Raw genomic sequence first — 18,021 nt, forward strand, 5'->3', positions numbered from 1 at the left:
GTATGCTCCTATTTGGCACAATATAAATTGAACTAATTCATTTTATCCATTCACTATAATTTCTTGACAAGGAGAAGGATGCTTTCTTGTATATTGAATATCACAAATTAAACCCTACTTTCTATCATTAGTTATTTATTAGTTATCCAAATTATCTACTTATTTCAATTTCCTATTAGTGACAGACAAGCAAATTGAACGCCGTCGTTGTAGTTGAAGTATTACTTTTTATTAAGCCTTAGTCCATAGTATTATATTTCTCCCTGTGGGATCGATAATTAGGACTCCATTAGAGTCCTATATTACTTGAGCGATACGTATACTTGCGTTGACAAATTTGACTTTGACATTATTGAATATTATATCTATACATCTTTATTAAATCAAACACATATATATATATATATAAAAAGCCGCAGTCAAGATTTTGGCGCCGTTGCCGGGGATTTAAATCTTCTAGTAACGTCATCAAATTATTATAATTATCGATTTACAAAAAGAAAAAAGGTCGGTCAATGATGCAATTCACGGATTGCTGACTGGGGATCTCAGGACGTGTCGGGTCGACTACCTTCATGACCAGGTAGACTTAGGGTCCTAATAGCTATGGATGATGGATCTGTGTTACCCCGACCCAATTAACTCTACCTTTTAGGATTACTCTACATTCCTTTTTGTTGAGCCCCTTTGAGCTCTATCACTTCTTGACTTCATTGATATCATTTTGACAGCCCGATGCCAATGAGTTGTCGCCCATTTAGGATACGACGATTTGTTCTCTGCCCTTATGGCCCAGACGTGCTTTGACGTGTTTGGATATCCCTGTCAAGATGATTTGGGTTATTCCGTGGGCCCCGTATGTCGATGAGCCGCTACCCAGTCGAGATGTGAGAGACTCACTCCATATCCGATGGATTAGCATGAGCTTTGAAGCATCGAGAGTGTTCCCACACAGAATAGCCTTCCTTTGAGTACCTATTGCCCCAGGTTCACGATAATCCAAGTGAAACTCCTTTTATCGAGAGTACTCTTGGGTACCCCCCAAGATGTAATTAACTAAGTGAGATACATCCCCTTGGGAGTGCTCTTGACCCCAGAACAAGAACCTACACCTGACTCTTTGGTTTTGAGTAGTCTACATAGGTATTCTTTCGCGGATATAGGTTTAAGGTGCTTTCGCTTGATCTTGTTTGGGCGGACACTCTTAACCTATCCTTGCGAGGTTTACCGCACGCAGGCTCTCCACGTTTTGTGTTTTCTCTTGTTTGTCGCTTTTTCATATGTCCATTTTTTATTCGATTCCTCTCCTCTTCAAATCACTAGTTTGATTCGGGAGGGAGATTTATTCGAATAGGGGAAGTATACAATGATCGACAAACTGACGACTCCTTCTAAAATAAAAGAGAGAAAAACAACCGAAAACAGTCCACATAGCCTAAAGGGAAAAGTTGACATCTACTTACAACATCTGATATACAAGCTTCAACTATTATGGGAAATAAACATGTTGGCTTACGATATCACTATAAGAAAGAAACTTTAGCTTAAAGCTACTTTTATATGGATAAATAGTGCTTTTTTGTCTTATGAAGTGCTTTTTGGTTGGGGCACAACCGAGAAATTGGTTTGTTGGCTTGTCATAACTACATGGATTTGTCCAAAGCATTCACTTCGAAGCAAGGAGGAAAAAATCCTGGATTGAGTGTCATCGAAGTTATCACCCATTCAGAAGGAATAGAGATGCATTTTTTCAGAAATAGAGTTAAATGACTAAGTCCATCCCTAAGGATAAGTGGAACTGATTGATTACAGATGATCAGTGAATGATCAAAGATCACTGAGGGACCAAAACTAGATTTTGGTGTTACACATAACTGAATGAAAAAAAGTATTTTCTGGGATTTTCCATACTAGAGGACCAATCTAATTAGACATAATCTTGATGTTATGTTTATTGAGAATAATTTTTTTGATAATTTCTTCAATACTGTATTAGATATCAAGGGTAAAACAAAAGATAGTGTCAAAACAATATTGAACCTGAAGGAGTATTACAAGACGAGAGATTAGAACTTCAAGAAACAATTGTAGGTAAAATAATAAAGCCCAAAGCTACTTATTATCTCACATTGGATCAACAAAGAGAAATCTTTAAGTGGATGCATCCTCTGAAGTTTCTCAATGATTTTGTTTCAAACATAAGTCATTGTATTGACTTGGGAGTAGGAAAAATATTTGGCATGAAGAGTTAGACTGCCATGTTTTTTTCATAGTTTTTACTAATAATTGAATTCAATGCCCTGCTAAAGCTGGTGTTTGATCCATTGATCGAAATCGGTACATTCTTAAAAGAGTCATACACAGAACTTTGAATGTTGATTCATTAAAGAATATTTATATGAGTATTATTTTATTACCATGCAAACTTGAGTGGATATTTCTTCCATATTTATTTGACTCTATGATGAATTTGCCAATACATCTGTGTTTTGAGGCTGTATTGGGGGGTCCAGTGCATTACATATGGATGTGACCCTCTGGGGCTAAGTCTTCTCAATGAGTACAATCATGCATTGCATTGTATTTTAAAGTAATATACCACCACATTTATTTAAAAATGACTATATCGTGCAGATTTCCAAATAAAATCAAAATGAATGTTAGAAATAAAGCACATCCAAAGGGATCGATATGTGAGATAGACCTACTACATGAGATAATTACTTTCTGTTCCCACTATTTTGTGAAAGAGCAGAGAAACTTTTGGTGAAATACCTTCACAGGCAAAATTATCTTATTTTAGATATCAGATGAACCAATAGATATGCATGATACACCCTACCTCAAAAATAAAAAGCTTCAAGTAGCTACATTGTATGTTCTACTAAATTGCGATGAAGTGCAACTGTTTATAAAGTAAGATTAATAGTAATAAGAAGTTTTCTTAGTTATTACTTGAAATGTTATGCCAATTAACTCGAATATATAAATAAGAATGATGTGAGCATATTATTTATCAACAGTTTGAACATAGCAGATGACTCAAATAAGTAATAAAATCAAAGAATAATTTTCAACATTGTTCAAATTATATTTACGTTGAATTAACTCTTCAATTCACTAATATGTCATATAATTGTCTCATTCAAAGTTAAACTAATTATACTTTAGAACTTCTTCCAAGTTTATAATACAAGCAACAAAATCGAAGATCAATGCTTATAAATCTTGCTTGGGGCCTAATCATACTGTCAAGACATGAGAAATATTTGATGTGAAAGGTTACAGATTTCACACGAGTTCCTGGTGTGAAGAGAATCATGCTTATAATTACAGTGTTTGTGTTAGAGGAAACACATATATAGTGAGATCAACAATTACGACATACTCGAATAGGTAGTTCAGTTGCAGTAACTGGGTTCTGCTGAACACAATGTCTCCACGTTCAACTATGAATGGTTTGATCTCTTTTCTAATCGAGGAACACAAACACTAAGCATTTATTATATTACCTAAGTAAAAATAAATAAAAGATATCCAAAGTTCAATCTATTTATTCTAGCATGTCAGGCCTGTCAAGTTTATTACCTTTGATACCCTAGTCGAGCAAGGGATGAACTTAATTGAGCCATTATTATGAAGAAAAAACTAAAAAAAATTCTTGAGATACAAACTATTATTGAACTCACCAAGAGTTAGGTATGTCCGATTTTTATATTCAACTCAATTTAAATGAAGAAATATTTGCTCTAGAGGATATCATAGGAATTCATGAAAAAGTTCCTCAAAATATGGAAGATAATGATAATGAAATTGACATAGAAATTTTAAGTTTCATCATCGAGTGGTTCGTTTAATGAAAAAGTCAAAAAAATTATATGTATGTTTAGATGATTAGTTTCTTTTGCTGTTTTAGAGCTTTGATTTTCTTAGACATAGTTACTACATATTTCTTTTTTTTTTCTACACCTTTTTGCTTTTACTTTTGCTTCTTACATTATACTTTTTCTTAATTTTATAGTTTTTAGACATAGCCATGGCATGTTTCATGTTTCGATTCTACAATGTCTTGTTTTTACTTTTGTGGGTTGTATTATACACTACTCCTACTTAATTTTACTTTTAGTACTAATTTTTTTTTGTCTCTTTTCCTTTATAGATGAGAACAAGTGGTCAACCCTCAGTGGCAATTTAAAAAACATGTATAGGAGGCTAAAGAAGGCCGTGATTAACTCTGACAAGTAAAACACCCCTACAATCACTCCAATCAGTCCTTCTATTGCACCTCCCAAACCTACACCCTCTCAAGCACCAGCACCCGCACTAGTTTTCTTTCCAGATCTCTCCTCCGGTGAGCCAAGTCCCTCAACTTCCACCCGTCAAATGGATGACACCTTTGACATGAAGTGTATTCTAGATGGAGACTCTTATGTTATCATTAAAGTTGGAATAAGTTCAAAATTTGTTTCAATTCTTTTTGTAACTAATATTTTTATTTCAGATGCTTCCATTCTAGGCTTCCTGTGACACACATCACGAAATCATCCAGAGTAGGTGTGATCAAGCATATCTCTCCAGAAAATAAATCGTAATTGCAACTCAGGACAATTAGTTCCGGGAGTTTAAGGTAGATCAATTAATTTGAATTTGAATATTAATTTTAAGCTATTTTGTTATACTAATCAAAATTTCATAAATATTAATTTGCAGAGGTCCTTTTATTGATTGTCGAAACATCACCAGCATATCTGTCACATTTTGAGGTTCGTGACAAGCATTGGCTGAGCAACTTGTTCACTAAATCATGCAAGAAGGAGGAGAGGCCCATCTGAGTGGGTGAGGATGTCAAGGTTGACTTGACTTTAGCTTAGGCCTCTTCGAATTTTCAAAATAAGGGATAGACAAACCAACAAAACAAGATGACAAAGAGAGCCAGGGGGCCGCACACATTGGAGTTTCAACCCCCACACCAAGCATTATTGGAGAGTTGTAAAATTATTTAAGATCTTAACAACAACAACAACAACAACAACAAAGCCTTAATCCCACTATGTGGGGTCGGCTACATGAATCCTTTTTCTCCATTGCGTCCTATTTAGTGTCATATTTTCATTTAGTTCTAGTAAATTAAGATCATTTTTAATGCAATAAGCCCAAGTCTTCCTAGGTCTACCTCTGCCTTTCTTAACACAAGTCGAATCTCAAACATCTACTCTCCTAATCAGATCATTAGATGGTCGACGTTTAAAAATTAAACAATTAAAAATTTATGTAATTATGTGATACTGACCATTATCTTATGCACACATGCAAAGCAACTTGATCTAGAGCCCTACACTATAGAGTTGCATGTCCTGACACACGTGTGGCCGGACACATCGCAGTGAGTCTCCAACTACTCTCAACGAGTCAGTCTAAGTAAAAAAAAATGATTTTTTGTATTTTTTGTGATTATTAATATTTAAAATGATAATTAATTCTTAATTTTAATGATGCAGGAGGAATAAAAAGAACTCCAAGAGAGGCATAGAAAGTTGGTGAGCCTTACCTTGACATCAACTAGCAACAGTGGTAGCGAGTCTGCCACTGTGCAGTCCAATTTTGAGCTATGGACATAGACATTGGGGAAGAAGGGGAGGATGTATGACCAAGGTGCGAAGGGCATTGCTTTTAAGGCTGAGCGCTATCGTGTTGTTGTGGGTGGCCCTAGTTCATTACAGACTCAGCATGATGAGCTTTTCAGATGGCTCACACCATGAATGAAGAGCTCTGTCAAGCACGTGAAGGCCAACAGATGATTGTGAATGGCCTTGCACACCAGACGAAGAGTTTTGCAGATCATCAGGGCAAGCGATATATGAATGTTGTGGACGAGGAGGAAGACTGTGAGGAGGAGGAGAAGTATTAGGAGTTTCATTAGATTTTTTATGTTGTTCTCCTTACAACGATTTATGTTTTTTTTTTTTTCATTTTTGATTATGTGATAATTTCTTCTGTATGATTGTGAACTATGATACATTTAAATCTATTTATTAAATTATATTTTTATCATTATTTGCACTTGTTAGTGATGTAGTTTTTGAGTTGTGATGATGGATAGATAAGTCATTATGCTACTTGTATTTGCTATATGCAGATTTATAAAAAATCTAATCGTTCATTTGGATATTATTTTTCTTTGTTACTGGTTTGTGTCGGAATAACGTCAGAACGTCGGATGCTATTTGTAAGATCTCAATCGATTTTGTTCAATATTTGCCAATATTTTTTAGATGCAAATTTGCGTCGGAGATTGGTCAACACAAATTTGCGTCAGAAATAGGTAGATGCAAAAACACGTTGACTTGCATCAGTCATTGACTTGACGAAATTGATTAACGATGATATTTACAGTCGCTAAGTCAGATGCAAAATATTTGCGTCAGACATCGACACTAATATTTTTACTAACCCCCGTTTTAAAGACAAATTATTTCCAACACAAATCCAATGTTAATCCCGTTTTCGTACACTAATCAACAATTATCATGTAGTGCATTCATAACCATTGACTCCTTTCATGCCCCTTTTTGTTTTGTATAATATTTTTAAAATTATAATATAGATGTGTGAAATTATCTTATGCCCGAGGAGAGCAATAAGCCCACACTCAATTTTCTTTTTCACTTAAGAAAATATTATTTTTCATTAATTCACCAATTCTTAATTTTCAAACTTGCTCATTTGCTATAAAAATTGTTTATACATTAGTTAGTTAATTGAATTAAAAATTTATAATTTTAATATTTTTATGCATTTATATTTTACTTATAGAGTTAGTGATATTTTCTTATTATTTATCTTTTTGCTAAAAATAATAATTTTTTTGTATTTAATTTAATTAATTAAGTTTATTTTTATTTAATTATTTAAATTTTGATAAGCTCTATTAAAAAAAGACGGGTTCTGGAAAAAAAAAATTGTGTACGTAGACACACGCAGCGCTGCATATATAATGAATGTTATAGAAGCGTAATATAGGAATTATATTCGCGTTATATTCCTTGTAAAATTTATATAACTTCCATGTAACCTACAAATATGTGAAAATAAAAGGATAAAATTTATTTGTAAGTTCAGATATGTCATATGGAGATTGCATAGAGATTACAAGAAAAATAAGGTGAATATGATATCGATATCTCCAATATAATCTCTATTATATACATAGTCCTAGGGAGGCAAATTTTTCATGGGTTGTGCCTCACTTGGTAAAAAAAGGGCGTATGCCCTTAGTTTTCCATGCCCCTTGGAAAAACAGGATTCGCGTTTTAAACTAAATAAATAAATAAAACAATTGCTTCAACAAAGATTCGCGATTCGATTGGATCGACGGTTCCAGCATCTCAATCCTGTTCCGTCTCTTTCTCTCCTGTGTATTATTCGTTCTATTAGTGTAAAACCTATGAAGACTGAGTAGAGACTTTCATTGCGCGGAAACTCCTTTTGGATCCACGCTAAGGTTTGTTCTCTTCCATGGGTCAATAATAGGGTTTAGGCTTCAGCCCCTTCATCTGTGCTCTTGCTTCAACTACCGTTCTGAGATTTCTTGTATTGCTCCTCGAATATTACAACTTATCAACGTAGCGATGTTGGCTTCTTGAGAATTTTCGCGATGCTATTCCTTTTGTTCATTGAGCAATTCATTGTTGTTTGACAGAAGAAAAAAATGTAATTTGTTTAGTTCCTTTTTACCTGTTTTGGTTGATGAGAATCTTACGCGTTGCAGTTGCTGGAGACCGATTTTCTTAGAGTATAGAGATGGATGGAAATTTTGGTTCAACCGATAAGGTTCTGTGGGCGGTTTCCATTTTCGCGGGCATCGTCATGTGCAAAATCGTAAGTATACATCTGTTACCGAAATCTGCCTGTTGGATTCTATTGTGAATGGTGATTAGAACAGACCTAAACGCAGTATATGATTTTAATTGATTGGTTATCATGCTGTGTTGGAATCTGCATCTTTATATGTTGTTACAATGAAATGCTTCAAAACCCGTTCATCTGAAATTTTGTGATAGTGATGGATTTGATTAGATAATTTTTTATTTATTTCTATTTGCATTGTTGGAACATTGAAGGAGTCTGAATAACAGCTGATTTCATTAAGTTTCTGGTTGCTATTTTGAGGTGTCTCCTGATTAAATATGTATATGTAGAATTAACTATTAAATTAATTTAGTTAATTATAGGGATGGTTGCTTTTGAAGAAGTAGCGGCAATACGCTACATTGTAAAAGAGGAAGAATCAGAGTATGCTAAGGGGCAGGCAAAGGATATTTAAGTATTCATTTTCCATAGAGTTGCTTATAGGAATACATAAGCTTTGTGTAAAAGAACCAGCAAATCATATAGCAGTTCCTTGTGGAGTAAACGGCTGAGATGATTTTAGGTGGTTGCTAACCTAAGGTTGTGATGGCAGCAGTATAGAGGTGCTTGTAACTCCTAACAATTCAGTTACGAAAGGGGGTGTTATCTGTTTCTTACAATTTGATGATTCTTTAGGAAGCATCAACTTTGCTCTAAGAATGCTAAAACAAGCAATGGGGAGAATTTTCGTAAAGATGTTGGCAAGTTGACCTGTGCAGAAACATGATGCATGGTAATTTCATTTATCTTGATGCAATCATTAATGAAGAGATAGTTGATTTCTATGTGTTCGATGGAAGCATGGAAGATTGAGTTATTAGCAAAAGCAATGGCCACAATACGAATGCGTTGCTGATGGTAAGGGAATGTCAAATTCTCTTAGTAACCCATTGAAGCCAAAAAAATTAGCGGCCGCCCTGTCAATGGCTTTATTCAATGCTTTCCTATTTGATTGTGCTACTGTATTCTGTTTCTTGCCGCACGAAGGAATGAGGGTGGATTCAAGTGAGGCATAAGTGCATGATGTTGATTTTTGGTCTCGATGGTCATCAGAGCAATCATGGTCATGATAAGTTTAGTTGTAGGTTGCTGCAATGTATGTATAAGCCATAGGTGAGTGTTCAGATAGCAACAAAATCTTTCAAGTTGTTGCAAGTGGAAGTTGAGAGGTTTGTACATGTTTTAATACATGTGCTTCATGATGAAAGAGATATCCAGACGTGTTTTAGTATGGACTTAGAGGGAGCCAACCGGGTGATAGTAAAGAGAGGGATTAGTGAAGTCAAATTATTGTGGATGAGATTTAGATGATTTAAATGGGAGAAGATTTATAAATTTCTATTCAGCTTTGATTTAACTAGATCCCGTAAGTTGTCAGGGTGGCATGAATGCCAAGGTAATAGTAGAGATTGTCTATATTTTGCATATAAAATCCACCATGGAGGTTTTGAATTGGGTCTGAGATGGCAATGCGATTATTCTCGTTGAGTAAAATATTGTTGAAGTAGATGAGGATGAATAGGCGTGTTGCTTTGCATTTCTAGATGAGTAAAGAGGGTTGGTCGTGCTACTTGTAATGCCAAGTGGATGAAGTTGAGTTGAAAATGTAGCAAGCCATTGTTGAGGGGCCTGTTTAAGGCCATAGAGAACTTTCCTGAGTAGGCAAATATGATGTAAATGTTGTGGATCAACCTTGTGGTTGGGCCATTTGGACTATCTCATGCAATTGATTGTGTATAAAGACGTTGGAAAGTTCTAGTTCATTGATGGACCCCATTTGTGTGAGCAATGCTAAATAGGATGTGAATAATGGACATCTTTGTAATAAGGTTGAATGTTTTGTTATAGTCTAGGTAATGTTCCTATCTATAGTCCTAGGCAACAAAGCAAGATTGTGTCGAGCAATGGTCCCATCAGAGTTTCAAAATGTCCATTTGCAGCCAAGCAAATTTTGAGCTGGAGATGGAGATGGCATAAGCACCTTATTCAAGTAAAGCTTGAAACACATGTGACATTCCAATTTTCCATTTTGGTTTGTTTACAATGGATGAATGGTAGGTTGGTTTCGAATTGATGTTGGTGGTTAGATTAAGCTTTTGATTAGTTTGTGTTTTAAGTTCCCTTTTTGGGAGCGAGTTGTCACGGGTTCTCAGATGGGTTGGTTGTGATGGGTGGACGTGAGAGGTAGGATTGTTGGTGATTGTATTGCTGAGGAGGTGGATTTTGTGTTATTGGGCCGAGGAACTTGTCACTCAATTTGTTGGTTCACCTTGAGTGGTGCAATGGTTGTTAATTGTCGTTTTAGTGGCAGGGTCTATTGTAAGGGCAAGGGAATGCTAGAGATTGAGATGATAATTAGTGACAGAGGAATAAATGAGTTTAGTTTTGTTTCGTTTAGTTTGTTGATGCTGTGAGATGTCTTGATAGGGGAAGTTCTCATTGCATAATATATTATGTCTTGACTGAGATTGAACTATGGTAGACAACCTTTTTGGGAAGAAACATAACCTAGAAATATGTAGAATGTAGATTGTGTTTGATGCGGGAGCCTTCTCGTAGGGGTGCCATCTGCGACCCTTGTTGCAATGCTGTTGGATATCGTTGCTTAGAGCAGTCCAGGAGGGACACTTTTTTTCATGGATTACTCTCCTATTTGGAGTGAGGTCCACTCCTATTTACCCTAAGTATATAAATGTGTTATTTTCGTGTTTTAGGACAATTTTTTGATTCTGTTTTTTGTTAGGATAGTTGTCGACATCTACATTTTCCCTTAAAGAGCTGTATTCGAATACGAGAGGTGCTTCGACTGTAACTCATTTTGAGGTGATGCTTATCTATCCTACTCTTCCTAGCTTCTCCATCCGCATCCCTGTCTCAACCGCCACCCAGCTTCCCCATCTAGCCGCCAACCAGTTTGCCTTCTCAAACCTCTTTCCAGTTGTCTCCAGTCCGCCAAGACTACGACCCAACTGTCCTTGCTGCTCCTATGACCCATCCTACCTCCCACCTTAAATCCCAACCGCAACTCTCCTACTAGAACTCTCACCTGCTAGCTGTCATCGCAACCCAACCCGCAGTCCACTATTAGACCCCACTGTTCCTGCGTCTGCTGCTCCACCGCCACCTCCCAACCATTCCAGTCGCCAACCCACCACCAACATCTTCGGGACACGACCCTTGTTGTAGTGCTATGTTTTATATTGTATTTTCTTTTCAAGTGTGGGAGATTGTAATCGCCTAATTGCTTTGAGTAATAATATTAGCTTTTTTGGATGTAGTTTGGGTCAATTCCTATATAATTTGGTATTGGAGCTAACATAATCCTAGTCCTATCCTAGGGTTTCTAACATCCACCAATAACCAACCCCACTCTCCCTTTGTTGAATTTTCAAACTGCCAACTAAAAAATTTTATTTTCCACACTACATCATCCATGTACACCTCTCCGTCTATCTTCCTAAGCCCATACCCCAAACCCAATCCCAACCACATTGCCGATGAGGCAAGTGCCAGAACTTGATTAGGAATTTATCATAGACGACTTACAACGACTACTCCGCCAAGTGCTACTACGATTTAAGACCATTGAGGAAAGGACCCAGGGCTGGATCACCGTCAACCGTAATAGTGAAATCCACGGAGGAGAGCAAGAAGAACATATGAATCCCTTTCGTAGGGATGATTTCAATGGAGATGATCGTCCTGGCGCTTTGGGATACAATATCAGAGGAGGTCGAGTGATGAGGTGCATGCTGGAAGATATATAGGTGAAATGTCTGTTGGTTGATACAGAGATGATGTTCCTGTTAGAAGATACAAAGATGAAGTGCCCGTTGCAAAATATAAATATGAGATGCCATTTAGAAGATACAGAGATAAAGTTTGGAGAATGCTGAGACTCGGGAGTGAAAATGGGCCTACTTGACTTCAAGGGGACAATGGATTCAGATAATTTTCTAGAGTGGATGCAGACTGTTGAGCGGATCTTTGAATACAAGAAGATACCCAAACTCGCCGCCATAAAGCTGAAAAAGAATGTCTCCTTGTGTTGGGAGGATCTAAAGAGGGAGAGATAGAGAATGACATGACAAAATCACTTCTTTGGAGAAAATGAAAAAGTGAATGCAGCTATAGTACCTACACTCACACTATCGTTAAGATATTTTCTTGACACTCCACTACTTGCAATAGAAGGAACTATCGGTGGAGGAGTACACAACACAATTTATGTAGCTTAAATTAAAGTGTGAGTTGAATGAGCCAGAGGAGCACATCATAACCAAGTGTTTAGGGGGCTTGAAGCCTGCTAGCAATAATGCGGTCCAATTGCAAACCTATTGGATATTGAGGGACATGTAGACCTTAGCACTGAAAGTGGAGAGACAGTAGAAGCAGCGTAGGCAAAAGTTGCCTGTCAAGGAACCACTCATAATGGGAGATCTTAGGAGGAGCACGCCTCGGGGAGTGGAGCAGATTAGTTTGGAACAAGACAGAGTCTCTATGAGTGAAAAGAAATCTGAGAAGAGTAGCACACATATTACAGTTCCAACCAGAAATGCTTTAAATATCATGATTTTGGACACATTACTTTTAGTTATCCGATGAGCCAAGGTGTGTCCTTCACTGAGCAGGGGGCCGTGGAGGAAATGAGCGAACAAGCGACAACTGAAGAATAGGGTGATGAGTATCAACTTCCATCAGATGAGGGCGAGATGCTGGTGGTTCGTAGGATCCTATTAAATCTGGGTGTTGGGTAGATCGGACTAGGCATGTGCTAGACTTATTCGGGCTTTGACAAGTCAAAGCGGGCTCAGGCTAGAGTTGAGCTTGGTTTCTATTTACAATTTCATAGCCAGGCCCACGGCCGCCGCAACATTAAAAGTGAAGCGATTTTTCATACCAAAATTCATTCTCATTTTCCTTATTGGAGAAAAAAATTAAGTTGAGATAATTTGTCTTAGATTTACTTGAATGTGTCGCTAAATCATTATTTTTTTAAATGAATATAAGTTTAAAGTTTTAATTAATTACTTATGTATTATTGTTATTATTATTTAAAAATAATTAATAAAATCCTTGGCAATTTTCCTCAAAATGCATTGTTGATTTTAAATATTAAAAAAAAATATGTATATGAATGGTTGAAAGGATTCACGACAAGTTTTAAATTGATTTTATAGATATAAATTTTTTCTTTTATGTTTCAGTGAATTTAATAGCAAATATATACATATGAAATATGTATGATTTTAAACTGAGAACATCTCAATATGTAAATACAAAGGAGTTGAGTAAAATACTGTAAAAAAAATAATTTACATACATACCACTCATCAATTTCTATTTAATTACATATCTGACACTTAAACTTCAATTTTTACATATTTGCCATCTTATCTATGCATGAAAGTTGTATATCATTTTTTTAAAAATTTGCGAAGTGATAAATTTTAAATGATATTAAAGATTTGGTCGGTTTTAATGTAAAAATCAAAATTTATGACTAGATAGAGAAGAAAAGGGAGGAGCAATTAACCACTTTGAAAGCTTACAATCACGAACTATATCTATGTGGTCGGGCCGGGCTTGGAGCGGGTCAGATTCATTCGGGCTTTAACTAAGTCAAAGTGGGCTTGGGCCGAGCTCGCTCGCTAAATTTCTATTTTTTCAAGCCAAGCCCGCCCATTTTATGCAGGCTTATGGTGAGGCCGTTGAGCTTCCTGCCTAATGCTCAGGTTTTCATCTTATAGACCGAGGATATAAGAAAGCAGCAATAACTTCGCCATAACATATTCTACACCCACTGCATTGTGAAAGAAAGGGTATGCAGTCTCATCGTTGATGAAGAGAGCAATAAGAACGTGACATCTACACAGATGGTGGATAAATTGAACCTTTTGACTTAGAGACATTCTCAACCATATTCCCTCATATGGTTGGAGAATGAGAATAGGGTCAACATTGATAGGTCTCTCGTGGATTTTTTGATTGGAAGCTAGCTATAGGATCAGGTTTGGTGCAAAATGGTTGGTGCCCATGGATTCTACCACCTTTAGCTTAGGAGACCATGGCAGTATGATTGTAGGACTCAACATGATGGATACATGAACACTCATTCATTCACCAAGGCAGAGTCTAAGATTGTAGTTGCTCTTGCCAACGAGATTAGCGTTGGTGACGATAGAGGATGATAGGATTGAGAAGATGATTCCAAACACGGGACAATCACTATAAGAGCATTTCAAGACATCATAATCTATACCTTACCACCATGGCCACCACCGTTCGGGAAGGTTAAAGTTGCTCTCAATTTAGATCATGTTGAGCTAACATTGGGTTACTTTGAGAGTATTCAACATAATACATGTAACATGAGTTTCAGTTCATTTCATTAGTGTTCCCGCAGGTTGGACTTACATAGATGTATGTTCACAAGTAGAGGAAACTCTTCAGATGTTTTTGGGGGGCAGTGCAGTGGCCAGTATGATTCATGCATGTGCTTCTCGGGCCGCAGTTAAAGAGCTTTCAAACTCGAGAGATCACAACAACTATGCCACCTTCAACGTAGTAGACTTGACTCCATACTATGAGGACCCAAAAGCTTCGACAAATATGGTCGAAGCTCCCTTAACCTCAAGAGACTGACGCGGGAATCATCCTGTTGGGTGCCATCTGCGACCCTACTACATTGCTGTGAGAGATCGCGGCTCAGACCGATCCAGGAGTGTTGGAGTGCACTTTCTTTTTTTGGATTTTTCTTCTATTTGAAGTGGGGTCCACTCCTATTTACCCTAATTCTATAATATGTTATTTTCATATTTTTGGGCTGTTATTAATTCTATTCTTTGTCAAGACAGCCGTCGACGTCTAGGTTTTCCCATCAATGGTTGTGTCCAAAGGCAAGAAGGTGCTCCGACCGTAATTTATCCCAAGGCGGTGTTTATCTATCCTACCCTTCCCAAATTCCGCGCTTGCATCCCCTTCCTTGCCTTCTCCCGGTTTCCCCATTCAACTACCAACCAGTTTGCCTTCTTCAACCCTCAATTTAGCTGTCTCCAGTTTGTCGAGACTTCTACCCGACTGTCCCTGCTGCTGCTGTGCCCCATTCTTCCTCCCACCTTATGTCTAAACTGCATCCCTCCTACTAGAATTCTCTCCTACCACTTGCTGCCACAACCCAACTTGTAGTTCTCTGTTCTTCCTACCTGCAGTTCCACCGCAACCCCCTTACATCCACATGCAGTCTAGACCTTGCTGTCACTGAGCCTGTTGCTCGACCGCCACCTCCCACCACACTTCCAACCGCCAATTCACCACCAAAACTCCTTTGGAATACAACCCTCATCGTGTCACTGTTGTGTTTGTTATTATGTTTCCTTTTCAAGTGTGGGAAATTATAATCATCTATTTGTTTTGAGTAATAATATTAGTTTTACTGTTCTGGTTTGGGTTAGGGGACTAGGGATGGGGCCATTGAAAGCATGTACATTTAAATATTTTGAGTTCTGCATAGTTAAGCTTTTGGTTCTATAGAAGTTAATTTGACCACTTCTTGTTGAGGATCGGAGATAGTAGTATATTTATAATATAGGTGACATTTAAAAGCGATTTAACCAAAATGGGTGGGACAAATGAGCATCAACTAGGAGAGTACAAGTAGTTTCTATATGACGTTTGTTTTTATGTTTGACAATCCCATGTTGTTCAAGGGTGTACAGACAACTATATTGGTGATGAATGCCCTAGGTCGATAGTAGATGTTTTAGTTGAGAGTTGGTGTCTTTGCCGCCATCATGTTTTTCAAGTATTGTAATTGGATTGGAGATATGCGTGTAACCATATTATGTAAATGAGTGATGATGGGGTTGTCTTAGATTCTTAGCACACTGGAAACACTGAAAAACTTCTTGAATAATTGTCAATAAAGGAAATGCAGCATTTATGTCCACGTGGTGGAATAGTTATGGAAAGATCCCATGCAAGAATAGCTAATTTAAGAGTTTTGTACAATGAGACTGTGGTGTAATGATTTTTAGATAATTTGCAGGAAGTTCATGAGTTTGAAGAGGAAAAGAAAATCATATAATCTGATTGTTTTAGCTAAAATAGATTGTGGAAGTGGTGGGTTGGCCAAGTCTTCTCTGTCAGAGATAAAAAATGGATTGCATGGAGGGCAGACCAAGGTCATTGGATGAAGTCTATTGCTAAGGGTAATGACTGACTGGGTAGACCAAGTTTGTTGCATGATCCTTTAAGGATGGGTTGGTTATTCTTTAGGTTTGTTTTTGTTTGGCCATGAACATCAAAGAAATCTGAGCGAAATTATCAATAGTGGGGTGTTGGATAGGGAGGAGATTATAGGACAAGTTGGGGCCAAGAAGAATTTGGAAAGTAGGAGTTTTTTCTTAGGTGTAGTATACCATGACTAGTGTGAGAGATAAGTAGCAAGTGGCTGTCTTCGAGAATCTCTTGCTACGAGCCATTGTTTTTGGTGGATTGATGCCACCGTGCGTGGTCGAAGCTACTAGCACTCTCAAATCTATCATAGCTAGAAAGTGCTTCAAGTGTCATGATTTTGGGCACATTGTATCAGATTACCCAAATAGAAGATTGATTTCATTCACGAAGCAAGGAGCGGTGAAAAATCCAATAAGGAGCGGTGCAAACTTCTCTACTATACTCAAAACATATAAGTTGTTGCCTCAATGTCTTGATCTGTTGGCTGATGCTTACTTGGCTGAGGTAGGAGGACCAGCAAACACAGCATATAAAGCTGGTGGTTGGCTGTTTTAATTAAGTTTTTGGTGATGCTAACACTTATATACAGCGTGACAGACTTATCGCAAATTTGATGGGTGATGGGCAATGTTGTGAAGAGATTTGTATATTTTGAAGACCAGAGTCGGAGGGACATCTGATAGAACTGTTGTGAGGATTGTTCTCGGCTTTCTTTGGGTAGTATGAACTCACCATTGTCCGCATCTTTGGTTACAGTGTGTGCATTTGGTTTGTCAGAGAGTTTGAAAGCTTATGAAACTTACGTGCTGCTTTAATTTGTAGATTGGTTTCTTCATTACATAGTAGGGGTAGAGATTATCTAAACTGAAAAGCTGTAGGCTGGCGTGAATTTTTTTTTTTTTTTTGAATGATTGGTAGGTATGAGGGAGACGATTGAGTGTATCCAAAATGATATCTTCATATCAAGTGATGAATAAAATACTCTTTCGACATTTGAGTTTAGTTTTGAATGCGTTGAGATATTTTATCATGGTCTAGACTTGCATGGAGATGTAGTTTAGCTCATTCTTTAATTTGATGGTGCATGATCTATTGGTGGATTGAAGCCATGTTTCAGCTGTGTTCCAGATTTTAGAGCATGTTTCCAGGGCAAGGACATAGGGTAGAGCAGATGGGGAGATGATGGAGTAGGAGGCCTGTGCCAAATTTTGATCTATAGACAACTAAGTGCTGTGGTGGGGCTTGGGTAGAGTAGAGCCGTCATCATGAATAACTTCTTTGCTGGGTATGTTCTATTTTAGAGAAGATTTTGGATAGTTGGGACCTCCATATGAGATAGTCCAGGGTAAATTGAATGTTTAACATGTGCTTGATATTAGCTTGATACCATTCTATGGCTCCTAGAAGGTATTTAGGAAGGGATTTAGTAGGGAAGTTGTTGTGGAATAGCGAGGGAATGAAATATGTGAGTTTGATGGATTTTCGACGGGGATAAGCGTCAATTAGCGGCTGTCCAGGCTGAATAAAACAATGAAAACTCTGAATCAAAGATGTTCAGGTGGCGAGGAGGTTCCACCGCATGTTCTTGAGCAAGATACAAACACATCAATTGCAAAAGGAAAATGATAAATCACTCATAAAATAGGAAATCAGAGATTACAATCTCTATTATACTCAAAACAAATTAGAAGTCCCTCAAAACAGCCAAAATGTAAACATAAATAGGTCCCTAATAGAAAATAACTTTAAATAGAATTAAGAAAATATGAAATTAATAAAAAAATGACAACCTTACTGCAAAAATTGCAAATTAGACGGGTACTTGCTCGTTCAATCCTCATGTGAATGCTGGAGCCCCCCTTTCCACAGCGTCGT

General features: G+C 37.2%; 1 protein-coding gene across 3 annotated transcripts in view; it reads left to right on the plus strand.

The window, feature by feature from the left end:
- Positions 1-7,366: 7,366 nt before the first annotated feature.
- Positions 7,367-18,021, plus strand: part of LOC110024585 (transmembrane protein 56-B) — a 65,758-nt gene continuing 55,103 nt past the window's right edge. For all 3 annotated transcript variants that reach the window (XM_020724632.1, XM_020724633.1, XM_020724631.1), the window contains exons 1-2: positions 7,367-7,501; positions 7,769-7,878. In XM_020724632.1, the coding sequence (XP_020580291.1) occupies positions 7,801-7,878 (78 nt within the window). In that variant the 5' untranslated portion in view covers positions 7,367-7,501; positions 7,769-7,800. The remainder of the gene's footprint in view (positions 7,502-7,768; positions 7,879-18,021) is intronic.

This window comes from Phalaenopsis equestris, unplaced genomic scaffold, assembly GCF_001263595.1.
Source record: "Phalaenopsis equestris unplaced genomic scaffold, ASM126359v1 Scaffold000259, whole genome shotgun sequence".
In the NCBI taxonomy this organism is placed as follows: Eukaryota; Viridiplantae; Streptophyta; class Magnoliopsida; order Asparagales; family Orchidaceae; genus Phalaenopsis; species Phalaenopsis equestris.